At 49.3% G+C, this 26,895-nt stretch overlaps 1 protein-coding gene across 2 annotated transcripts in view; it reads right to left on the minus strand.

The window, feature by feature from the left end:
- VAV2 (vav guanine nucleotide exchange factor 2) overlaps positions 1–26,895 on the minus strand; it is a 99,898-nt gene that overhangs the window by 55,829 nt on the left and 17,174 nt on the right. For both annotated transcript variants that reach the window (XM_031601817.2, XM_031601816.2), the window contains exon 2: positions 21,054–21,170. In XM_031601817.2, the coding sequence (XP_031457677.1) occupies positions 21,054–21,170 (117 nt within the window). The remainder of the gene's footprint in view (positions 1–21,053; positions 21,171–26,895) is intronic.

Here is a 26,895-nt window from a genome sequence, read left to right on the forward strand (position 1 = left end):
GCAGCCAAGACAAACCAAGCTGTATTTACATGCCTGGGCATTAAACAGCAGGTATAAAGGCATGGAGCTACATTGCAAAAGGAAAAGGGATTTATACAGGGCTGTGTTTTTAAGCAACATTCAGTATGCTTGGTGCTTGCAGGACAGTGGCACTGAGCAGGAGCTGGCTGCCTGTACCAGCACAGGGGCTGTGACACAGCCTGGTAAAGCTGTTTCTCCTGTTCCCACCAGGAAAACACATTAATTCATTGCTCCACCAGGTGCTCGGGGTAAAAGAGCCCTTGCTTTCAGCAATCCATCCCTCTCACTGTATGGTCACATGAGCACAGCACCACGAGTAGGACCACGGTGGTGTTATTGTTGGAGATATCTCCAAGGGCGCTGCTGGAGAAAGGGGAAATAAAAAAGAGTTTTAACCCTTTTGGGAAAACAAAAGAAAACTTGTTGGAAACAAACTTGACACCGCAGAGCGTAACTCAGCTCCCTTCCTTTCCATTCTCGGCCCTCCCTTTGCTCTCCCCAGCAGAACAAGCACAAACACATCCTGTGGATGGGGCTTTTCATGTACTGCCAGCACTCTGCAGTGGGTTCCTGCTGGAGCTCCCTGCCAGGCAGCACGCCCTGCCCTGCACCAGGGAAAGCACCGTGCTGCCCGTGCCCCCCCTGCAGCCCCATGGCTGCAGCCAAAGGGCAGCTGCTGGCCCAGGGGCTGGGCAGGAGGCTCAAGCTGCTGCTCCTTTAGATGCATGGTGCTTTTTTCACGGGTCATGGAATGCCCTGCATGGAACACCAGTGCAAATGGTTGCACAGGAACATGAAGTAGCAAAGCAGGGCTAAGCACAGGGGAAGCAGGCAAGAGATGAAGCTGGGACAGGTAAGGAAAGGTGGAAGCTTTAAGGGATCTGGGCTGGAAGGTGCATGTAAAGAGTGGTGAGGCATGGGTACAGGCTGCCCAGGGAGGAGGGGGGGCATCGTCCCTGGAGATGTGGCACTGAGGGACACAGTCAGTAGGTTGGGAGGGGGAGAATCTTAGGGGGCTTTTCCAACCTTCATGGTTTTATGATTCTCAAGGTGGTCACCACATCTCAATCTGGGGAGGGAGCTGTGATGGAGGAGCAAAGTAGGCAGACAAAAAGGAATGGAAAGGGCAGGAGATGTGGGAGCTTAAGCCTGAATTCAGGATTTAGCACAAAGTAGGTAATCTGCACTAACAGGAGTAAAACAAAGGGTGATGTCACCGACTCCATCTGTTTCAAATTTGCTCTAAGCTTACATCTCCCCAATTAAAGGGAATAAAACTCATCACCATTTGCTTAATAAACCCAAAGCAAAGCACGCATCCCACACATACACAAAACATCTTTCTTCCTAAAAGTCTCCCCACCAATAACCACCCTTTTGGCTTCCTACTGGGCTGAGGATAGCAGCAGCACTGATGTCACAAATGGAAAACAAACAAACAATGAGGTTGAGATCACTGTGTCACCTGCTACAAGACTTCGTGCTGACTTCAATAATTTCCCAGTGCACTCAGAGCAGCCCAGCTCATATTGACACCATCAGTTGTTCCAGCCCTGCAGCACACATCCACGGAGCTCTGAGTGCCACGGGACCCCTGGGAACCAATTGCCTGGGGAGCAGTTTGCTGAAATCTGGTTGAATGAGGATCCCAGCCTTCTAGCAGCCAGCTTGCTTCTGCCACAACCCAAGGACATCTATCATGCAGCTCCTGAAAGTTCCTTACTTGAAGCTGCCTCCAAATATGCCTGGGCCAGCAGACACCGTGCATCCAATGCTGCGAAATCCCACAGGTAAAAACCTGGAGACCTCAAAACTGGGCAAACGTTCAGCCCAGCACCCTAATCCTTGCCCCAACGACTGCACTGTTTCGCCAAGAACACTCATACAGCTGCAGTACGGAGCTCATCGTATTTTCTGCTTATTAAGGAGAAAGGAAAATTGTTTTTTCCCTTCTTTGCAAGGTGTTCTGACACGTACAGATGCTTTACAGCAAAGCAGCACAGCGTGAATTCCGGGGATTACAGCAGTAACCCCATAAACACAGCGTTAATGCATCTTGTCTTGAATGAGGTTTTCACAGCCAAGCAGGGGCTGGGAGGTGCCAGAAGGAGATGCTTCACGTGGGACATTCGAAGTTTTCAGGATGGGGATCCGAGGTCAGCATAGCAGATCCTCTGTTTGCCTCTGTATTAGCTCCTTCGTGTTTCAATTAAGGCACAAAACTGGAGCAAATAAAAAGCAGAGAGTCATGCAAGTGTGCCACAAATCAATTGTGTGTGCAAGGAAAGCTGTCAAGGCGGCTCAGCGAGAAGAGATGGACTGCAGAGCAGCAGAAGTTAAAGACAGCGGCGGAGATTCAAGATGACGCTGTGTGCAAATGATATCGTATTCAACAGAGCTTGAACCAAGCTTATCCCAGCAGCAACGTGCTGCATCGTGCCTGGCAGGTAGAGGCTCCTGCCCAGTGGCAGAAAATGCATTCGTTTGCCTACATTTCACTGAGCTCAAAGCCAGCATCTTGGCTGCCGTGTGCTCAGCTGCTCCCGCTTGGATGCTGCGTGGCCCTGAGGATGGTGCTCACCCAGCAGCTCACCCTGTGGTCAACACCACTGTGCCATGCCCAGACCTCCTGCTGCATGCTCCCCACAGAACCCAACTCCACTCCAATTGCAGAAAGGGGAGATGAAGACCTGCAGATACCTGAAGTCAGGGAGCTGCGAGCACCTGATGGAGATGTGGGTGTCCCTGCTCAATGTGAGGAGTGGCACCAGATGCCTTTAAAGGTCCTTTCCAACTCTCTGGTGGCTTTTCTAGCAGTACTCAGCAAGAAAGCAGCGAGGAGATTACACAATTTTTGCCCACACAGATTTCTAACCCCACAGCATGTCAAATCCCAACACTTGAAAGCTCCAGATCAAAGGTGGATTTCTGCATTTCCAATCCTCCCTCAAGCACCTTTGCACATCAGCTGCCCCTGATTGTGCCCAGGGAGCACCTGCGTGCATTAGGAGCTCACAGGGTGTGAGTGCTAGCATGCAAGCCCAAACAACCCCAAATTTCCAAAGATGTCAGTGGTTTCACAGCCTGAAGCAAGTCCTGGTAGAGACCTGTTGGTCTCAGATGTGCCGAGGCTGCAATACTCCCAAAAACCTCAGCATGGGGGCTGTTTGCTTCATTTCTGAAAACACAGACCCTTACCCCCCTAACAGCACTGACCTATCCCTGCATTGAGCCAAGATTTGACCTGGGTGATCTTTACAGGTCCCTTCCCACTTGGGATACATTAGGATTCACTTCTTCACTTGCACAGGGATGCTATTTTAGCAGCTTCCTCCCCAAATGCACATCACAGCCACCACCCACTGCTGCTCACCCAGCCCCAGTGCATCCTTACGTGGGAGAGGAGTGCTGCAACACAGCTGCATCACCGACACCACAATCCTGATCCACTGCTCAACCACTTCAATCTTCCTGCTCGCACACTTCGGCGCTGATTTATAAGTATAGTATAAAACCTCATTGGAATCAAAACTAATTTAGAGACTCAAGAGGAAAAAAAATTGACATTTTCTAGATCACACACCGTCCCCGTAAATCAATTTCTATTTTGAGCCCACGGTGCCGGCTGCTTCCAGCCCCAGTAAATAAATGCCAAGGGTAATGAGTTTTGAAACAACCAGCCTGAAAGTAACAAAGAAAATGACAGTCATTGAAAAATCCTAATTCCATCAGGCAGACCCCGCCGCAGATTAAAACGATTCCCGAAACCCACATGACAAGGTGGAGGAGGCCAGGAATCTGAGAAGAGGCACTGATTTTCTGTCTGTTTGGTTTACATCCCTCCTCCGTGCAGACAGCACAGAGGATGCACGGCCCTTTCCTCATTAGTGACTGCTCCCCGGGAGGGATGCGCTGGTTGGAGCCACGCAGCGCACGCAGCGACTTCCCAATGTGGGTAATGAGCCTGCGGGTGATTTAGGGCAGCGATCTGCCAGAAAGCAGGAGGGGACGAGTGCCAGCATGGTGTTAGCAAGGGCTGTAAGATGGAAAGAAAAGGCAGCTGCAAAGAGCCACACAATCCCCTAACGCAGCCAATCACTCACAGCCCCATCGCGGGGTCAAACTGAGAGCTGTAATTTCCTGGAGGACAACTGTTTCCCTCATTTTTGTTTTCACTTTCCGCCCTGGAAGACCTGTATTAGTGCAGCTGTGCGAGCCATGCTTTGGAGATCTCCTCCAAGAAAGGGGCAGATGTGGCACTGAGGGATGCGGTCAGCAGGGATGGTTTGGTTGGATTTGATGACCTTAGTGGTCTTTTCCAACCTTAACGATTCTGTGATTCCTCATGTGAGCAATGCCCTGCCTTGAGGTATGCAAGTGGTGAGTGCCATCTCACAACCCAACTCATCCAGCTGGAGCAGAATCAGATGTGGTGACACCAGACCTCCTTACGGACGAGCAGGAAGGGGAAGGCTGTGAAGAAACACCCTTTTTCAGTACATTAACCAGAAACAGCACTGAGGGAAGTGCTGGGTTGCATTTCTGCATGCTGCGTCCTTTCTGTCAACAGAAGCACGGTCACCTCAGAACTGAGGTTTGCAGCTCACCCTGATGTGACAGCACCGTTGTGCTGTGCAGCAGTGCCAGAAGCATCGACTTGCCTTTCCTTGGGGCTCCCTGCCCCTCGGCTGGATTCTGACACCCCTTCTCCTGAGCACAAAGGCACAAAGGTGTTGGTGATGCGCGGGAGGAACGGTGACATTTCAGTCAGCACTTGAGAAGTGTCTGCAACAGAGCTGGCACCCTCTGCTAGCTCATATTAAACAAGGATAGGTGAGAAACACTCGCACAGGAAATAAAATCCTCCCAAAAGTTGACATTTGGAGCAGGGCTGTGGGGACCCAGCCACCCACGGTGCGAAAGAGGCTGGAGGTGGACACAGTCAAGGTCCCAATTTTTGTACTGAAAAAGGGAGGAGTCCTCAGAAGAGCTTGAAACAAATCCAGGAGGAGCACGTGCTCCTCAAGTGTGACCTCCCGTGTTTTCAACAGGGCTTAAACAAACCTGGCTGTCAGAGTGAGGCGCTTCAGATGCCATCTGGTCTTGTTTTGATGCCTCAGCTCCATGGGGAGAGGCAAAAGCCTTTGTTCATCAAACCTGAGGGAGTCCCCGTGTTTCTCAAAGCATCTCCTGGGGCTCCGGAGCATCAATATCCAGGACAGGAGCAGCCCTTACCTTCTAGGTTTCCTGGGCAGAATGCTGCCTTCACGATCAGCCACTCACAAAAAGCTTTAGGATATTTGAAGATGAAAGAGGAGAGATGCGACGTGATTTATTACTATTATTATTACAAAAGAGTACAAACCAACACTAAGGGCTTGTGCTGACAGCGATCAATGGCTCGCTAACTGCTGGATGTTGTTACGCTCAAAGCAAACAGGGATACATGATTTGAATAAAGCAACATAAAGGAGCAATTACTGATGAAAGTGGTACCCAGGTGAGACTCACACAACTTCACAGAAAATCACAGCCCAACCTGGTCGGGGACAAGAAGCCCCCTCACCTCCCCAAGGCTATGGATGAAGGCTTTGTACTCAAACCATCCAGATTTCCTCCTGCCCTATTACAGAGCCATGTTCCAACAAGCAATACCTCTTAGCACAGGGAAGTAGCTTGAATTTATTTAGCAGAAATGCAAATTCAACCTTGAAGGCATTCTCCTGCCTGTGGCCCCAGAGCCTTTGACACACACGCTTCCAGAAGTGAGTTCTGCAGAAAATAGGAGCTAAGCTGATTACCGGCCGCGGTGTGCCGGCGCTTTTGTTATGGTTCAGAGGGAAAAGAAGCAAAAAGAGACTGACACAAAGAAAATGGAGTTGCTCGTATTTGTCTTCTCTTAAGAAAAGCCTGGATAAGACGTTTTCTGCGTTCAGAGAAATGAAAAGAAAAGCCAGGTCTCATTTGTCCTTGTCACCAGGCAGTCACGGCGCTTGCACAAGGGTTGGGATGAGGCGGCTGCAAAGGAGGGTTTGGGGGATTTTGGAGGGTTCATCACCCACTAGCTGCCCACTGCAGCCCTGCCTGGGCTCTGAAGTTCACAAACCATTGAGGAGTAAAGAATTGATGGGGGTCAGGAGGCTCCCTGGGAGTCGGTTGTGTTTCCTACAGCAGAGACGCACAGTGCAGGTGGCAGGTTGTCACCAGCGCTGGGCTCTGGTCCAGAGACATTACACATCCAGGAGGCAGCCCAGGCTGCTCCAAGACTTCATGCTCTGAAAATAGCTTTTTAAATTACAGAAGAGGGGCAAAACAGACATAGCTGATGTAAAACCCTGGAGAACCATCAGGCAGCAAAAGCAAACGGAGCAGAGAACGAGCATCGTCGCAGGATGCAGAGCGGCATCAGCATGCTGTGGTTTCCCCAAGGACAAAAAGAGCAGCCCTGGCTGTGTGAGCCATGAGCTCTGTTATCTCACATTGCATCCCATGGGATGGGGTAGCCCACAGTCGCTCACACTACTTGGCAACATGCTGGGGCAGAGCAGTGGAAGCAGTGCTGGGCAGTGGAAAAGCAAACGGCACGCAATCAAAAACCGAGCAGAGATAATCCAGGCTTCCCTGCTACAAGCAGATGTCTGTATCAGCCAAGTGTTGCACCTTGGCTTGGCAAAGAACAACGGACCAAAGGCACCAAAGTCACGTAACTGCAGCACACCATGAAACCCCTGGCACAAAACAAGAGCAACATTTGGGTGTCACACCGCAAGTGGGGCCAAGAGACAAATGGAATCTCCATCTGACAGCCGTGTATATTTAGCAGTTTCATATATTTAGCTGGCTGCAAAGGGAAACATGCGGCTCTCGAGAACAATGATACCAGTTCCTGATACTGCAAGATGCCCCAGGAGAGAGCTGTTTACAGGAAAAAGCCATCAGAGCTCGTGCTTGCCCAGCGAGGAAGCAGCAGATGGCCAACAGGCACCCACAGGCACTGGTGTGTGCCACAGCCACGTGGAGGCTGCAGACACATAATCCTTTTGGTGAAACTGGGGGAGCACAGCCCAATTCTGCAAAGGCTTCAGGGCTCCAAAGGGCAGCACAGAGGGGCAGCTCGTGTGTCCCAGAGCCCAAACCTCACGTCCAGCTCTGCTCCCATCCCCAGCACGCACTGGGAGCACAGAGGAGCAGTGCAGGAAGGCAAGTTATCTTGCAAAAAGGAAATGGAGCAGAAACAGCAAGCTTCTTTCACTACTGTCAACAGAACACATTCCTGCAGCATGCATAGGACATGCTAGCACAAGCATGGGAGGGAGAAAGGAAACTTCTCCCTGCTTGATAGCATGACGTGTCACCTGGGCTCAGCCACAGGACAGGACACCTGCTGCCTTGCACTGCTTCTTTATTTCAGTTCTAAACCCTGATAAAATATTCCAAGTGTGTTTTTTTGTTTGGTTTGCTTTTAGCTAAAGTCAGCAGCTGGCCCCAGCGCTGGTTTGCTTGATGGAGGAGAACCCCTTCGAAGCCTGGCAGAAGGAAAAAGGAGACATTTTCCCCCGGATTGACAAGAGAAAGCCTCCTAATGATTGACAGCACAAAAGACTTTTGTTTTCGGTTAATAGGCAGTGTAGTAATTCTCTTTAGATGGCATCTCCCCTCCCCAGGTGCTTCCGGGAAATCACAGCTCCTCAGAGCTGCACTGTGGGCCAACCACCTCCGTGGGTTCTGCACAGCGTGAGATCCCAGGGAGCAAAAGCAAAGCCAACACGTGCCTAAAAGCCAACCCTATTAAACACCACTACAGCACAAATGGGTGGCAGCAGCATCGTGTACAACCTGGGAACATCCCTCACTATTACACTCTGGGACATGAGCATTCACCCTGCGAGCAAATCTCCCTGTGTCACTGCCTGTTCTCCTCTTTCCCCAAGCTCCTCTCCTTGCCAGCTTTGCTTCCCCAGTAAGAATTAAATCAGTGCTGCTGTATGCATTACGGTGACAAATGTAAGCTGCAGTAGATGTGCTGTGCTGATATGTATCTTGTGGGGAGTCAGGCTGAGCCCTCCCAGAGGAGCTGGGATGCTCTGGGAGACAGACACATGAGCTCAGCATCTCTGCCCATGGCCAAGCTGGGGCTGGTGCCCTGCCAGCAGGAGCCACGTTTTTAAATAACCATCACAACAAGAGGAAATCTGTCACAAAAACCACTGTGACACCGTAGTGCCTGAGCTCCCACTCTGAGTGACTCCAACAAGAGGCCAAAAACACCTTTGTTTGCCAGCAGCAAAGACCCAACAAGCCAAAGGCAGGGCAAGTGGAACTGCAGCATCAGCTTTCTGTGACAGAATCACAGCTGCGCCCCAGATACAGCCTTCTTTTTAAAAATAATCATCATCCGTACATGAAAAGCATGGATACGTGATGCTCTGCCTATGAATAATGACTTAGGACACCAGAAAAAAAAACCCTGTAAATGACAGGGTGGTGAGACCGTCGCACATCTGCTATCCGTCTCCGTCGCTCCTCATTTCTCCGGCGTTCCCTGAGAAGTTCATACATATTTAAAAAGGCCAAGAGCTCCATTACTCGTCACTTCTTATAATATTGGAAGATTAGAGCCAACGAGAGTGAGAAAGGCAAGGAAGCATCCAGAGGGGAAGCATCACGGAGGTACTGCAGTTATTTACCCAAGGTGCAACCCAAGCGCTCGGCCCTGGGGGCTTTGCAAGCACTTTTTTTCTTCTTTGCTCATTTGCTTCTTGCTTTTCCTGACAACCGTTCCTCTACAAGGTTTTGCTTTCTTTGGAAGAGCGAAGGAAAAATACCTGAAGTTTCCCTTTTTGTGTTGCTGTTTTGGCTCAGAAAATAGCAGGCTTGGAGATTTGGTGGCTGCTGTGTGAAGTCAGAGCCATGGCCAGGTTGTACCTGCCCTACAGCAGGGCTCAACTCCGCTCCGTGAGCCTCAGCCCGATGCAAAGGAATCCAAGGGCAGCAGAAAGCTCCTGCTCAGGCTTTGATCCAGCTGTAAGCATGTTATCACCGTTACAAAGACCACTGAGGCACCCAGAGCACACTCCCAGCTGCAGCCAAGGGAATATTAAGCATTTCAGACCGCTGTCCTTCAGCCCATCTCCTCAATGAGTCACTCTTCCGCCACGCATTTCAATGCAGTGCCTACTTTGCTCCATGGCAATCACAGCAACCAAAACACTGCAGCAATAAATATCTGTATGCTTTGTATATTTATAGAAGCCTTCACATAAATATTTTGGCGACAACCTGCATTGATTTTTTTTCCCCTTCTTGCTTCATTTAGAATCTTAGAATCACCAAGGTTGTTTCCAAGACCTCCAAGATCATCCAGTCCAACCATCCACCCACTACCAATGATTCCCCACTGAACTGCATCCCTCAGTACATCTAAATCCTTCTCTAACACCTCCAGGGATGGTGACTCCACCACCTCACCGGGCAGCCCGTTCCAGAAAATGCCCAAAGCCTTCCCACTCATCCCTCAAACAGCATCCGATGGATTTGTTTTTAGCTGATGATTTGATACAAAGCACAGATTCACTGAGGTTGGAAAAGACCCCTACGATCATCAAGTCCAACCATCAGCCCATCACCACCACCCCCACTGAACGACGTCACTCAGAGAGCTGTCGGGGCCAAACTTTTATTGCCCATGGAACAGCACACTAGAATAATAAGGGATGAAAATGGATGAAAACATTTTCTGATTATGAAGCTCTTGAAAAAAAACTACATCTCCACACTCCTGCGCATCCGCATACAACATATCATCACCACGAGGCATTTCTGTGCCTCTTCTTTGCCACCCACCCCCATGTCCCAGCCAGGAACCCCCCACTCAGGGCACTGCATGCTGCCCTCTTACTGCACTCCCACTTTCCATTGCAACAGGCTGTGAGTGGGTTCCAAAGGAACAACCCCCAGAGCCTCCATCCCAGGTGTTCGTGGTTCTCCACACACCGCCACGCTCCAGCAGCTCTTCTGCTTTCATCAGCCAGGGTCCTAACACAACTAACTGAGATTTAATTTGCTCTTGCTAATCTTTTATCCGTGGTATTAGGTCATGTTTCCCTTTCCACTTGAAAGGCATCTTCAGCTTATTGGCAGCGGTGAAATTAATAGAGAAATCATTAGAAAGCATAAGGCTAAGGCTGTGCAAATCACGCACCACAGAAGATTATTTCCAAACAATAAAATTAATTGGTGTCATCAGCCACCAGCAGAAACACAGAGAGAGTTCGCATTAAAAAACATAGAGGCTTATTGACAGCCCATGCTGCCTCATACATAAAACATCGGATGGCATAATTTTATTTGATTATTCTCTATGCAAAGCAGTTCCTCCTGTGTAGAACCAAGGCAGTGCCCCCAGCTCCAGCCCACACAAGGCAGCCCCAAAGCCTGGTGGGGCTGATGCCTGACACCACCAGCACTGAATATCAGCACCATCAGCACTGAATATCAGAGAACGCAGCACTCAACACCTCCTGAAAGCCAAACCCTACAAAGATGGGCTGTCCAAACCTAAATCTACCGAGCAAAGCGGAGCAAATACTGAAGTGCTGACATTGCCAGGGTGGTAAACAGCAAACTATTAATTCCAAGCCTCGGGAAGGCATGTATGAATTTGTTTTGCTTTGGAAGAGAAAGAATAAATAGTAGCCTCGAGTCGGGATAATATTTATTCGTGTGCTTCACTTTGATGTGCAGCCCCTGTTGATGGCACACAGTGCGTGCGCTCGCTAAATCTCTTTGAGAGCTTCCCGAAACCACAGCCCTGAGCAAGGGAAGGAAATAGGAAACTCTCGAAAACCAGGTATTAACAAAGCAAAAGAAGGCTTGGCACCAGGGGAATTGTTCCTGTTCCTCCAAAACACAAAGGGGAATTTAAATGGCTTTATCATAATTATTGAATCTCCCCCAGACGGTGCAGACCTATGGAGCAATTCTGTTCAGGGAACTCACTTTCATAGCAGGAAAAGCAAAACAATGAAAAGAGTTCAGTTAATCTCCAAGATAAGCCCTCATTAGCTTGGTTCCAGCCACGATTTCTGCATTGCCCCTTCCTCCTGCCATCATTTGGATATGCTTCCGCACTCATGCAAATACCCTCCTCCCATTTCACACCTGCTGCATCACCCAGAAGATGAACATACAGGAAGGAAAACTTTCCCTGTACAAATCTTGCATCTCTGATCATTCCTCTGACCGGCTTTACTAAACACACAGGTAAACCTGAGGGCTGAATTGCATTGCTACCCCCAATGGGCACTACCAGGAATGTCTCTCATCCAACCTTCCTTTGAGCAGGGTCACACAGATTGATAGCTGTGCTTCCTTTTTCTCTAAGTGTACCATGTTTTAGCATATACTCGTTTATGTTAGGAAAAAAGGGTAAAAAAAAATGCATTTAATACAGCTAGAAATAGACCTGAGCAAAACCACTGACATCTAAAGATCTACTTGTCCTCCCCACAGCTTCACCAACAAGAATCTGTGCCCACTCACTTCCATCGATCGCTGCCTTTTTACAAACTAATTTGTGGCAAAGACAGAGCCGGAAAAGTGTCTGGGAGGAGCTGAAATTAAACAGGCTCTGATCATTTTACACAGCTTCAGAAACACCCCTGAAAGCAGGAGGTGCCAGCAAAGTGCCCACTGCAGACGGCGCTGGGGAGGCTTCCACCTCACGCAGCCCAAAAGCTTTTTCCATCAGTGCCACTTTCTTCTCCCAGGGCTCCCAGCATTGCTTTTCTCTTGTGCTGGGAAAGGCTTTGTCATGGTGAAAGCAAGAGCCATAGGGCTGTCAAGGTTGAAAAGGTGACAGATCATTTAGGCCAACTGCTGGAGCCCACGCTGAGCATCTCCAGCCACAAACCATCCTCCTTTGCTCAGCCAGGGGCAGGACTTCACAACCTTCCCCTGTTTTTTTCTAGTTCTCCCCCTTTCAGGGCTAAAACAGAACAGCTGACACAACAGCACGGTAATGAAGTGAAGGTTCAGGCTCTGCTGCTCCTCTGAAGGATAACTGCTCTTCCCTGAGTCATTGACCAAGAAGAGGCACATTACAGAGGGTTGGTGTGTGCATCAAGCACTCCCATAATGGGCAATTAGACTTCCTTATATACCAGAAACTGGCTGCAGCCCCACATGGGGTCCAGGGGAGGATGACCTCTGCAATCAATCCTAGCTCTCCTCTCCAGGACCTGCTGGCCCGGCTCCTGTGCTGCCAAGGCACTCTTGGGGATGAGGGAAACCCAGACAGCAGCAACCTGTAATTTCACAGCAGCTCACAGACCTACCATAAGTGCTGAAGGAGTCAGGAGATGGTCCAACGCTGCCCACTCTCTAACATTAGGGAGAAAACCTCCTCCTTGGCATTTTTCTTAAAGCCTTAGGCCAAGGAACCTTGCAATTACTTGCTAACTGAGCTTTCAGTTTTATTTTTAAGTTTTTAGCCCTTCACAACTGCAGGAAGAGCCCAAAGCATTACTCAAGAGCTCCCTACCCACTTAAAAACCAAAAGTCCTCTAGAAATGACGTGCACAAGTCTGCTGCTCTGAACCAGGGCCAAAAGGTCCAGACAAAGGTACTGAGCCCCCTCCTCAAGGGACAGCTATCATGAGCAAGCAGAGGATATGTACATCAGAATGCCTCCACAAACATCCCAGGTTGGGTTAAAAGCTTGGCTTCCTGCAGAGCCTCACTCCTGCAGCCCATTTCCAGCTGCTCCTGGCTCCTTGCACCCACAGCCCCAATGGCAGAGCACTGGCCCCTGTTCTAGTGCCCAAGTTTACTCAGTGGACTTCAATTCTTGCACGATACAGTGGGGTAGAGATACGTGCCAGGTCAAAAGGCCATCCCCAAAAACTATGCTTTCTGCTAGCCTGGAGTAGGAGAAAGAACACGGCCAACACACACCCCAACAGGAGCCCAAGAGAAGTGATCACCCCTCTGATCCTCCTTCCCAGCCCCCAGGAAGGACAGAGAAATCCCAGACCACGGCCCCACTACAGCCAGCCCTAATGGCGAGACTGCGGCGTGGGGAAACGGCATCAATGTGCAAATGGAATTTGCCAAGAGGCATTTGAAGAGTGAATTCTTCACACTCCAGTAATTAGAACAGTGTTATGAACAAAGGCGATGGGGCGGGCAGGAGGCAGCGTGCTGGGATTTGGCTGATGGAGGAAATGGGCTGAGCAAACAGTGGGGCCTACAGGCAAGAGGCCTTCGCGTGGTTCCCTGCAGGTTGGATTTTAACCAAAAGTTTTTCTGCTTCCCAACTGTAGCTTTTCCTATGCATGTATGTTTTTAAATAAAGTTTGGTACTTAGATCAAATATGGGCTGGTGACCCTGACCTGCCTTTCCTCTTTACCTCAAAAACACCACTGAGGTCAATGGGTCTTTCCCATTCTAGACTATTCAAGGCCGTACCACAGCATCACCCACTGACTAATAAATCTTTCTGTGTGATCTAAGACATCATAAACATCTAATCCCATTGAGCTCTTGGTCCAGAAACCAGATCTCCTAGGAGGAGCTGACAGCTAAGGTCTACAAAATCAGATCAGCACACCCACAACAGTTGCGTTAGCTTGGATGGAGCATCCCAGTTCCCAGCCAAAGTGCTTAAAATTAGCTTCTCATCCAGCATCTTTTATAATAGAACCAAACATCCCAGTTGAGAAAGGAAACAAAGCCAAACATGGACCCATCTCTGACATCCGCCAGGACCTGCTGGACTCCATTTGCTGCTGCTCCCCAGCAACCAACATCACAGAACCCTCACAGCCAATTTCATGTTATTTCCAGGAGCCAGAAAATTTGGGTTCGTTTTATTTTTCCTTTTTTTTTTTTTTTTTTTTTTAGCCTTCTTAATTAATTTGCTGTGAAAACCTAGCGTCTCCAAAGGCAGCCTCAGAGCAGAACTGACGCACAGGGTTCAAGATATACTGCCACTGTACAATGGTTATTCATATTCTTACGCAGTGGGACTCAGCCAGTTCAATTCACATCTGCAATGAACTGTGATCTCAGCTCTGCTTCTGGAGCACAGAGGTCCTTTTGATAAATCTCTATGTACAGGAACTAAAGCACTATTTCCGCATGAGAGAAATATATTCAATTTTTTTTCAATAATCTTTACAGTCCACTGGTTTGGAAGACGGAATTTCTCTTTGCCACTGCAGAGCGGTTGCACCCATCAGACTCAGGTATGTTGTAGGGACAGAAGGCAGCGATGTTCCAGAGCCCACTGCATCACACTGTGCCTCTGCAAGCACCTCTCCCACACCACAGCTCCAGCACCAACCTTGGGTTGGTTGGGCTCTGCAAGATGATCCCATCCTGCTGCCAAAACCAGTGCTTGCAGATGGGATCCTCTAGGATCCCCAGCTCTCAGTGCACACCAACACTGGAAGCTCTACGTATGGTGTGATGGCTTCTCATTTTCCCCCTGATATTTGACACTGCCTGCCAGCAGCAAGGCAGCAGGATGAAGCCCTGGCTGTGGACTGGGAAGGGATGCTGCATCCAAGTCCCAGGAGAACACGCAAATTGCTGGCCATGATACACGCCTTACTTCCAGCCCATTTGCACACAAGCTCCTTCCTCTGAAATAGTCACCACCTTTTTCAAAACTTAAGGAACAGGCTGTGAAATCCCCACCATCTGTCAGCCAGGGAGAAGTCTCCAAAGCCAGCCTCTCCCACACTGCCTTATTCTTCAGTAGATACGACTGCAAACATTTACCAACTCCACACTGGAGCAAAAATTCCTAAAATTCCTAAAGACAGGCTTGGGATAGAGAACCCTGACAAATACCACTGTGTGCCCACACCATTAGCTTTACCCAGGGTGCATCAGGGCTGCTTCCTTGCTACCACAATTATGCTTTAATATGTAATTAGTAGGATGAAAATGATGCTGAAGAGGAGAATGCCACTCTTACACACACCCCATTAAGACTGAGAACATAAATGAACTTGCTGCAGCATCACCATCCGAGGCTCATTAACCTCATCAGCAAAGCATCATCACTTGCACAGCCTCCGTGCCTCCCTCCTCTTCCTCACCCACCTCAAACCCTGGCAGTCTGCAAGAGCTAGAAGGGCAGAGGCAGCTCTCCCAAAGGCCAAATGAGTTCAGAGCATTACACAGCCCACGCAGATGGCTTTCAGATGTCTCCATTACCCTGACCTCACCTGTGATGCTGAGAGAAGCTTTTCAAACCAATTCAAAGGACACTGCTCCCTGCCAGCACTGCAGACGGAGTCAAACCACCCATGTCAGTGCCCCAGGGTACACAGCTGCAGGTCCATGACACCATCCCCAGGTTAGCAGCCCCCACCACCCTGCACCCAATGGGACTGGGCATGGGAAGCACAGAGAGAGCAGAAGAAATCTCATTTCTGGAGGAAAAAGGGAAAGAAAAAAAAAAAAAACTGGACTCGCTCCAAGGACAAACAAGCAGCCCATTTTAAAGGAGTGGAACAAAATACTCTGAGATGCTGGGGTTGTTGTTTTTTTTTTTGTTGTTTTCTTTTTTTTTTTTTAATTCCCTTGAATGAGTGGGGGATGGAAAGGAGGAGCCTTGCTGGCAGCAGGAGGACAGCAGCCCTGGTGCACAGAGCTGTGCTGGAAAGGCAAGAGCTGCTGGGAGAGCTGAACACACACCTCACCAAACCCACACTTTGCCAAGCAGCAGAGCTTTCCATACACCATCTCTCTTTCCCTGCTTTGTGCAATGTTGATTTGCTGTGAAACATTAACGTTTCTGTTCAAACAAGTGACCCTCCAAATGCAAAGGGCTGATGGAGGAGGAGCCCCAAACAGATCCCCCTGCTCTATGCACACAAGAGCTGTCTCCTCCCCTGGCAGCAGGTCCCACCATCACAGTGGGTATTTCAGGCATGGGGCAATGATCCACTAATTGGTGCCCGCTCTCCTTTGGCCCAGGAGGAATTTGTTTTCTGCAGAAGCTTTTTTTTTTTTTTTGCCTTTTTTTCCTCAAATCTGTTCCATAGGGAGAGGATGCAGAGCTACCCCAGGTTGGTGGCATTTGGTTGTGTCAGTGCTTTCAGGCTGAGAGTTTCGCTTCTGGCGCGTTCTGCCTACACAGGGTTACACCCACACGTTAATCTGTTTCAAGAAATGTTAATTATTCTTTGTAACTGAAGCGTTTGGCCTTGAGACAGCCTCACTATCAGATGCTGCAGCTCCAAGAGCTTGGGAAACATAGGGAAGATTTTAATAAAGAAACAGCAGAGCCCTGGATCATCATGGAATAAGAACCTCCTTTTATCCCAGGACTGCTTTCAATGACACGACCTGGGCTGGATTTCCTTCCTTTTGCCAATGCACGCAGAACAGCTGAGCTCAAGTGATGCCAGATGCACCAACGGAGCACTGAGTATAGAAGGACTCACTTTGCCTGGGGACATCTCTCATTCACGATGATCTTCACCAAGTCATTAAGTCACAAATGCCCGATGACATAATAAAGGAAAAACATCTTGCAGGGGTCAAATGCAACCAGACATTTTTTAAACAATAGGAAAACCCTGTGTGGAGGCAGAGATGTGGATGTCTTGCTGCTCCAAGGTTTTCCGAAGTAAAAACCACCATTTTCACCCCAATCTTGTCTAATATGACTGCAAGGAGAGCTCAGCCAAGTGAAGGAACTAAAGGAAAATCAATTTCATACACATTAGGAATATGCATTTATCCATGTCCTGATCGATACCTTGGATTCCTCACACGTTACAACATCCAGCTGCTTTCTGAGAACAGCTCTCCCATGCAGACCATGGGAGTTACGAAAGATCCTGCCATGCTTGTTTGATCTGAAACTTAATACCCCTTAATGTGACCCCTTGGAAAAATACTGGGGAAAGCAGCCAAGAAGTTGGGGGGGCGGGGAGGGCGGGGGGAGGAGAGAAAGCAAAGCTTCCCAGAACAAACATTTCTGGCTCTTTCGGTTCCACCGAAAAGCTGTGCATCTATAAACAGTGCAGATTTGCAAGTAGGGGAGAGAGAAAAGGGAGAAAGCAGAGCTAATTGGTCACTGTGCAGCTAGAAGCTTCTGCTGGGCTGGGTGCTGGAGGGCCACCAGCGGGTTGGGGGGGGGGGAGCTGGGGCACAGCCTCTGCTCTCACCCAGCTTGGGACAGGAGGGGACACCACAGGGCACAACACAGCTTGGCTTCCAGCTCCCATAAGAGTGCTGGGGGAAATTCACAGCAGTTGGAGCCGCAGCTCCAATGGCCAGCGTGGCAGCAGGTCTGTGCAGCAGAATGCAGCACCTGGTGCACGCTTGGCTAGCCACAGAGATCAGCAATTTGCCCCTATTTGCTATAGGGAAGTTCAGCGTCAGGGTTTCCTGTGCACGCTTTTAGTGCTTGGGTCAAAAACATCTGTGGGATGCACTGCACCTGCTGTGAGCCAGCCTGTAACCCAAGAAGCAGCCTGCAACCTCTGAGTCCTGCACCAGCTCCCTGAACCATCCCTGCACTGCTCAGCTCTGAGCTCCATGTGCTCTGACCACGGGCAAAGCACCAGCCACCCCAAAACAGACCCACACAACCAACTCATCCTCTCCCAGCTTTTTTTTCCATCCCAATATCGAAGCTGACGCAGAGTTAAGCATGCAGCAGCACACACATCTCCATGTACTCTTTGCAGGCTGGTTACACTGCTGCTCCCATGGGAGCTTAAAAGAAATACACACACCCTTCTTTTGGGGAACGCTGCTCTCATCTCATCCTACCCACTGCACACGTCATATATTGCGACTTAGACAGCAATCAGCACATCAGCCTCCATAGGATCCCTCTCTGGACACACACCCAAACCCCACAATGCAAAAACTGAGTGGCTGAGATGGTGCAAAGGCTGCAAGAAGGTGAGCACTGTGTCCCTTTCCATGTACGTACGCAGCACGTGGGGTGCAGCTTCATTCCAAGCAGTCCAAGAACTTCTGAAGAAAAGTGATGACAATTAAACACACATCGGGAAAGCAGAGAGGAGTGGGAGGCTAATAAACAGCACACTCTGTGGGTTTATGAATATTTGAACTATATTTCTCCAAAAAAAAAAAAAAAAGGTACATTACTGCAAGTTATTGAAAATGAGTAACTCCATTTAATGAACCTTGCTGCTATCATGCTGACTAATAGAGTGATAAAGAGTTTAATCCATATTTATGTACATTTTATCTCATCGTAGTCGGTGCCAATAAATTAGCAAGTCCAATAAGAGTTGTGTTTTATATCATTGCTGCTATTAAATGTGCATGAAGTGCAGCGCAGCACCACGCTGTACATGAGCATTGAGGCTTTATTTCATTTCATTTCTCTTCCAGGAGCTGGGCTGTGTTAGCAGGGGCTGAGCACAGCAGCCCTGCAATGCCAGACCCTCATTTCAGACATAGCTGTGCCACCTCGTCCTGCAGTCGATGCAACCATAGAGCAGTTTCATACGTACACTTTCATACATCCTATTGTGGATGATGGTTTTTGAGCTCCTTTCAAGGAAAAAGGATTCAAACCCAAGCAAAGCTGGGATACGACTTGTAGAAAACAACATATTCTTTCAAACAAATTGCTCTTTTAAGGCGTCTACAAACTGGAAACGTGGGCTGTCAGCACTGCAGGTCACTTTTGGCAACCTATACTGTGAAGCACAGCCCTCCCCTTGCGACAGAGGGCTTGCCAAACAACTGGACATCAGGAAAATATTGGCTGTGAGCAGCTATTGGCTCTTCAGCTCCCTGGGGTAAGTGGGAAACACTGCAGCCCCAATTACAAGAACCATGACACATCCATTCCGCAGAAGCCCGCGCTTGCCAATTACCCAACATCCCACGAAGGCTGAGATGGATCTTTTCAGCCCCGTGGGGATTTGGGTTGGAGCAGCCCACATGGCCAGCGATCCCATTTCTCCAGCTGTTGTCCTGCTGGCAGCAAGGAAGCAGCGACTTCCTGAGCTTAAAGCCCAAAGAGGGATGAGAGTCCCCACTGCCACATTGTTTGCACTTCAGCAAGCCCGAGTGCTGTCGCGGTGATGCTGTCTAACCAGCCTTCAGGTCTGGAGGAGAGAAATAACTGCTTTCAAGCCCTCAGAAAGGAACCACCCAGCACTGCTCCCTATGTAATTAAACAGCCCTTAATTCCTACGCGCCGCTCCGAAAGTCTCTAATACAGCCAAAGTGTCTCACAGGCCAAAACGCACTACTGGTCTAAGTAATGAATGGCTTGGGGGAGGATTTTTTGTGTGTGAAGTCTGCCCTTGGCCAGTGGGAACGGGAATTGAAGGCTCCTTTTGCTCACAGGACTGCGGCTCCAAGCGGAAAGGCGCTGCGGCCAGCTGCAGATTTTTCCCTGTTTATTTGCTTTGCCGCTGTTGAACACAGATCTGAGGATCGAGTGGGAATGAAAGGTGGCAAAGACAATGGGGACATTCTGAGAGGGACTCAGGGCAGCTGACGTCCCACCGAACTCATGACAGCCACAGCAGAAAGAGATTTCAGTGTGCAGAACCTGCGCCTCGCAAACCACGTGAGGTTGTTTGAAGATGATAAGGCGCATTAAAGCGAGCACAATCCCAACCACCAAGTACACTTGGGTCTCTCTGAAGTTTGTGGTAAGTTTTTTTCCTTTCCAAAGCCTCTCAAAAACCAACAAAAGCGGCACTGTTACGGGTTAAAAGCGAACAGCACATCATCTCCTTCCCCTGCTACGGACCAAAGGCTGCAAAGTCCTCCATGACCTCCGAAAAGTAAACAGGAGGAGTCAGGAGAAGCTAAACCAGGACACAAAGGAAACAAAGCTGTGCTCAGCTGACACGTTCCAGGAGTTGCATCCCACCAGGCTCTGCTAGTGGGCTCCTATGGTGACGTGAAGCAGCACAGAGCGAGAGAAACGTGACAATAAAGCAGCGTTTTAATTAGCGGCGCTTCTTTCCCCAGCCCAAAAGGTTCCCTCTGTGCATTCCTATTCCCAGAGCAACAAGAGCTGCCTTGTATTTCATAAATTAAAAAACTCATAAAACAAGCCCCTGTGATTGCACATTCCAGATAATGGTCCAGAAATAAATTAGGCAATAAATATCAAATAATACATCCCCATCAGCAGTGAAAATCTACGCTCTGGATAATCGGAGGAGAAGACGCCTTCGAGCAGCTTATGCCTGGCAGCTCCAAGGAGGTAAAACAATAGAGAGCTTTAATAAATCTTTTCACACCTTTTCCACCGCAGAATATAGCAATTATCCCATGTAATAGCTTCCCCGAGCCCCAAATCCGTCAGAGTAACAGTGCTCTCCTGATGCCTTACATGTCAGAAGCAAAAGGAGCAGAACAACAGGCTCTTATCAGAACCACGCAGGATGTTCCTCCCTCACAGCTGGGGCTCCTACAGCACTCAGTGCTGCCCATTAGCTGCAGCACAACACCAGGATGCACTCGATCCCCCTGTCTGGGTGACACAGCACCAACAGAGCCAGCACCCAGTGGGGGTTACGAGGGGGGGGGAACCCTCCACATGCATTTTTCACAGACAATTTGCTTCTAATTTTGCCTTGACATGAAACTTTCTGACCACTTCAGAAACTCCCCCCACCCCATCACAGAGCTGGCAGTGATTTCGGTATGGCTGTTCTGCTCGTGGTAGAGGCAGCAGCTGGGGTGGACAGTGCACGATTTGCACACACACACCTGGGAAAATCTGAAGCACATCCCCCCAAAAAAAGCCATCTCCCATAGACTTACAGGCTGATCCCAGAGGCTCTGCAATCTGAACAAAGCTCGAGTGCTTGCTCCCCTAATTCACCAATACACAGCAGAATCAGCCCCCAAATATCCAAGCAAGGCAGACGCATGGGTTAAGGCACAGATTTGCTCAGAAAAATCACAAAGCCTTCCCACATTCATGACACCATGGCATAAACCTGCAGAGCTGCAGCAGCACTGAGCCCTCCCGCCCCCCAGGCTGTGTTCTTACCTTGCCAAAGTCCCGCACATCAAACAGGTCGAAGGGGTCAAACAGATCGCTGTTTCTTAACCCAAACTTGTCGTGACACACTTTTAGGAAGGTTCGGATGTTCTTCAAGCAGAGGAACTGAGGGAAAGGAAAATAGAAAAGGGAGAAAAAAAAAAATAAGTGAGATGGGCACAGATTTGAACGATTTCCCCCAGCTAAATTCACGTGTGAGACAAGTTAATAGGAACTTGGGGACTTGCACTGAAAAACGCTGCGTTGGTTTATTTGTTGTTCCTGGAGAAGTCGGCTCCTGGTGCCCTGATAGGACTTCTGTGTTCTCAGCTGCACACCAGAAACAAACACCCTTTTGAAAAACAACTTTCACAGTTCAAACATAAGGTAACACTGCGGAAAGGCTGGAAAACTCAAGCCAGAATGTTTCCCTTTCAAGCCTTAACCCAAATATAAATTACAGCTGAGGGGCTACAGAAGCCCAGCGCTGAGCTTTTAACCATTTCCAACACACTACTGCTGGCAGCTCCCTGCACAACTTGTACTCATTACATCTGTAAGCACAACTGCAGCACGTCAGCATCACTGCCTTTAGGATGATGCTTCAGGTCGGTGGTAATGGATTTGCAGGACCACCTCAATCCCAACACATGGATTCACCCACACCCCATCACCCTTCCTCCCCTTCAGCCCTTCCACGTGAAGCTGAGCTCCCAGCACCGGGCACAGCCATCACATCAGTGCTCTCATTAGACAAACAAGCACCAGAGGCAGAAACTGAAAACAATTCTGTTTTTCTGGGGCATTCCTCTATTTCACATATATGCTGCCGTAAATATAACCTGTCTAGACAGAGAGGGTTTTTGGAACTGCTTTACAGCTTCTTGCTCATACGGGTTAGGAAACAACTTTGTCTTTTGGGTGCCTGCAGGAATTCACATCCTGTGCACACCAGTTACTTGCAGCAGGCCTATGACTGCTCTCACATGGCAGCCCCATTGATTTCAGATTTCAAAGCAAGTGTTTACTTTAAATCCTTTTCAGCCTCCAGTTCTGAATGTGATTGGCACAGGTTACAGCCACAACTGCACACAGCACAGGGCATTTCTCAGCAGAGCACTCCCTGCAGGTCCCAGAGCTTGGGGAGAAGGGATGGCTGAAGGGCTTTCTTCAGATTGACTTGCACAGAGTTGGTGTTCAGCTGAGCTGGAGGTGAAGGATGTGAGATCCTGTACCTTCCACATAATGCATTTTTGATTCAAATCCACAAAAAGCTCCAACTTCACACTGCCTCCTTTCTGAGAGATCTCAGAGACTGCACGTCCAAGGCAACGAAATGCCTCATCCTGACCATTTCCAACAGCATGCCAGCAAACCACAGCAGGGCTCCCAACCCTGGGTTGTCCCTGCTAAGGAAGGACAGAACCAAATACTTTTTCCAGCGTGGGCTGTGTCCAAGTGTCTTTGCTCACCCAATTCCAACCTGGAAGCCATGAGGCCACCAGCTGCTGAGTTAGCAGGAGAAAGACACCGTGTGCACACAGCCAGCTACTGAGCTCACACAGGAAGAGATGACAAGCATCACAGAAGAGCCCCATCATCTGTTTAAAGACACTGCAAAGGCCCAGCAGTGGGAGCGAGAAACATCTGGAGAAACAAAATACCCTGCATCGCTACTGAGGGTGGTAATGAGCAGCAACCACAGCCCCCGAGCCATGCTGGCTGCAGAAGGGCCCCCAACACCTGCACACACTCAGTTTCAGAACAGATTTGCTTATTTTTCAGCACACTGCATTGCAGAGAAGTAAGCAAACTGCCCACCAGCCCTGCAGAAACTCAGCGAGTGCAATCTCAGCATCACATCATGGGATGACAGCGGCCCTGTGCACAGAAGTTCCTCAGCAGCTTCTGGGATGAAGCCTGTGAACACTGCAGTGTCTGCTCAGCAACCAAACAGCTCAGGGTAGCATTTGGAAGATGCTCATCAGCAGACCCCAGTTCCTACATTCGGGCTGGTGCAGGCCTGGTGAAAGGCTTGGGATCCCTGAGAGAAACCGAATGATAGAATTTAGGGAAAGGAAAAAGTGGGGCAGGTGGTTCGTTGGTGTGGGATCACGGGAAAGCTCACAGCTTTTCAGAGCTGGTCTCTTTGGGAAGCAGTGATTGCAGGGCTGGGTTAGTGCTCTGGAGCCACGTACAATAACTCTGGGTGAGCGGGCACAGAGCCACGCTGCTGAACCTCATCCAAAGTCGTGGGCTTTAAATGGGCCCTGCAGCATGCAAGGAATGCTGCAGCTTTACCGTTGTAGATAACCCACTGCCGAATGACGAAAGTGACTTTCTTTAGCACTTCCTGACCGTGATGTCAGATTTCCTCTTATCTGACTTCCAACACAGCCCAAACACACCAGGCGAAAAGAAAGCCCTCAACGGGGAGCTGTGAGCATCTGCTTATCACAGCCGTCACAAACGAGGAAAGGAAAAAGCTCTCATTGAGAAAATATGGAATTTGCAATCATCAGTGGTGAAACGGGTATGCAGCAGTCTAAACCTCTTAAGAAAACAAAAGGCTGACTTTGAGTCATGCTGAGTTCCCCACGTGCTGCTCTAACACTTGGAGGGACAACGGGAGTGACGAAGCCCAGATAAGTGCCACGTAGGTGCATGCACAAGCAGGCCTGCAGCCAGCTGAAGCACAGAGCTGTTGACACTCCCTTTGCTTGTATCAAAGTCAAAAGCACTGAGAAAGTCTAAAAGCATCCAAGTACCCATCAGGATCCATAAGGCTGGAGCTACCAGAACCCTGCGCTCATTAAACCATGACCTTTACCTCCTTATCTCTCCAAATGTCTCTGCCTGGTCTAGCTCTTCTCCACATCAAGGCTTTACCAATGAATTCTGGGAGCAGTAATTAAAGCCACAAGCACAATGGAAGCTCATGTCCTGCTCCAAACAGCAGCCCTGCACCTTCTGCAGCTCTGGTGCTCCCCTGCTCCATCCCATTGTCTCTAGCAGAAAGCAGCAGCTGCAGAAGTGATACAAAAGCATCTCTGCAGAAAATCTCCCCTCCCATTCACATTTGGATTCAAGTCGCGGCTCATCAATTACTTTAGATGGACAGATTAAATTTCAGGTTGTTGGACAGCAGATTTATCTACTGAGAAGTGGAGAACAAAATTATTTTTCAAACAATTTAGTGCTATTATTTCTCCCCGTTTCAGAGCCTCGCAGGCTGGGCAAATTCCACTTAGCAAGACTGATTAATGAGCCCGAAACACCGATAAGCACTGACCTCACCACAGCTTGTCTCCTCACCTCCACCCACAAGCCCTTATTAACCCTAGGAGAGCACCTGAGGGATAGCAATCATCTCCTCCAGCAAACACCAATTGCTGGTCACTGGGAAGAGCAGGAGAGGCAAGCCAAGGTGCTTCCCAACAAGGAGCATCAGCTCTCAAGATGTCACTGAAGTCTCATCCTCCAGGGACAGCACACAATCATTAGGAGCATCTGCTTTGAACAGGAGGAACCTGGTACAGCCCTTGCCCACTCCTTGCTCCTGCACAGGTAGGGTGAGCAAAGAGCTCTGGGCAGCTATGGGAGCTGCTGCTGTTCACAACGTGTGGGCTTTCAGAGAGGTCTCTCAGAGAACAATCCAGAGGTTCTGAAACAGATGCCCAAATATGCATAACATTGTAAAATCAATTTAAAACAAACAAAAAAAAGCAATAGTGGGGGGTCCCAGAGTAACCTATTAAATTCACCGAAGTCACAAAGCTCTGTTATAGATACAAGTACTGCTGGAAGTCATTCCTGAGCCAGAGTCAGCAGGAACATTAAGCAAAGCCCCTGGGTTCCCTACAAAGCATCAATTACCGAAACAAGGAGGGACTGAGGGCAAGCACTGCCGAGGTGGCTGATGTTCTGAGGACGTGGGAAGAATGAGAGACGCAGCGTAGCATCAAATGATTAAATCCACGTTACTCAGAGATGCAGAAGAAATGCACTGACATGCATATAGAGAAAACACAGGGGAAAGTCCCCGTGTAGGACAAGCCAGAATCACAGAATCACTAAGGTTGGAAAAGACCTATAAGATCATCCAGTCCAACCATCCACCTATCACCAATGGTTCTCGCTAAACCATATCCCTCAACACAACATCCAAACGTTCCTTGAACACCTCCAGGGTCGGTGACTCCACCACCTCCCTGGACAGCCCATTCCAGTGCCTGACCACTCTTTCAGAGAAGTAGTATTTCCTAATATCCAGCCTGAAAATCCAGCGTTGTAAGAGCTGCAGAAGCCCAACCTGTTGCATCCTATGGGGGTTCTGCTGACCCCAAACCCTCAGGGGCTGCTGCAGGCTGGGCCAGCAGGCTCACTTCACCCACTACATGTGCTCCTTCAGAGAAAAGCGAGAAATGAAATTGAAAAATCCAGAACAAAACCCTCATCAGGTGTCTGATGAATCCAAGATGATAACGCAGGGCTGGAAGAGGGAACGGGGTAATGCCTCATGGTTTAGGATAGGGGAATGAAAACACAACCCTCGTGTCCTAGGGGGCCACGTTCTGATGGCATCCATGACTTTCCCTGAGCTCGGAGGGAAGCTGAGCCATCCCTGGCAGCAGGGCCAGGAAGGTTTGCTGCAAGCATGCCAGGGAGCTGGCAGGGCTGTGCTGCCACTGCGATGCACAGGGGCTGTAAATGGGAGGAAGGAAGCTGTGACTTCCCAAAGAAAGCAGCCGGCTGCAGCCAGGGACAGCATTTCCCCTCTTTGTGAAGTCCTCCCGGGTCTGCAGGCAAAGCTCCCAAGGGGAAAACCAGCAGAGGGAAGGGAAAGGCTTCACCCAATTGCCCCAGCCTTTCTATCAGAGGTGTTTGCAGATCTGCCTTTCACAGCCCACACAGCCCCAGGGCTGCCAAAATCCATCGAATGCAACAAGTGCAGCCGGGGTGCAAACCCACCACACTTGGTACTGAGGATTTAGAAACTCTTACTTCAGTTCTCCATGCTGATTATACTTCAGAGATGGATCTCGTAGGATGTCTTTAAGGAAGAAATCTGCTACGGAGTAGCACAAGCTCTGGGAAAAGCAGATGGGCCTGATCCTTTTTGAAGGCGTAAGTCTTCACCAGCTCTGAGAGAGGGAAATTCTGGGTGAAGGACAGCACTGCTCTGAGGAACCTGCCACATTCTTAGTGTTAGGAAGTGAGGGAAGCAGCTCTGTTTGCTAAATAAAGAAGAGAATTTGCATCCCTACTCATCCTGGAAAAACCTGGGCTGACAGATACCCTTGGGTTCTCCCAAATCAGCACTTGGTCACACGAAAACCCCTCCCTGGCTGCTTTTGTGCTGCATGGCAGGACAGCAGCAGCGTGCTACGCCTTCATGGACCAGGACAGACCTGCATGGTTATCCACATCCCTTAGAGACCAAAAACAAAGAGGCTTCTTTCAGCCTCTCCCACACAAGGCAGGGTTAGAGCAGCACTGGGCTGTCTCTGAGGCACATTAGCAGCACACTGCCAAATCCTGGCTCGGACTGAACGAGACACAAGGTCTGAGGCTGCAGGGGCTCAGAGGCACTGCTCCATCTGCCCATGTCTGTCACCCTTAGCAGAGTCCCCTGCTGCACTCATTAAGCCCAGCTCATTTCTCCTCTCGCTGGAAGAGGCACAGCTCCATCAGGGAGGTCGGTTTCAAGAATAAACAGGAATCATTCAGCTTTTGCTCCTGACTTGAAGTCCTAAGCTCCTATTTGCCTCACCAGGGCTCATGCTTCATCATGCATGAAACATAACCATAGGTAAAAAAAAAATACATATATTATTGTAGCTGATCAAGA

This window comes from Phasianus colchicus, chromosome 19, assembly GCF_987193195.1.
Source record: "Phasianus colchicus chromosome 19, bPhaCol1.hap1.1, whole genome shotgun sequence".
NCBI lineage: Eukaryota > Metazoa > Chordata > Aves > Galliformes > Phasianidae > Phasianus > Phasianus colchicus.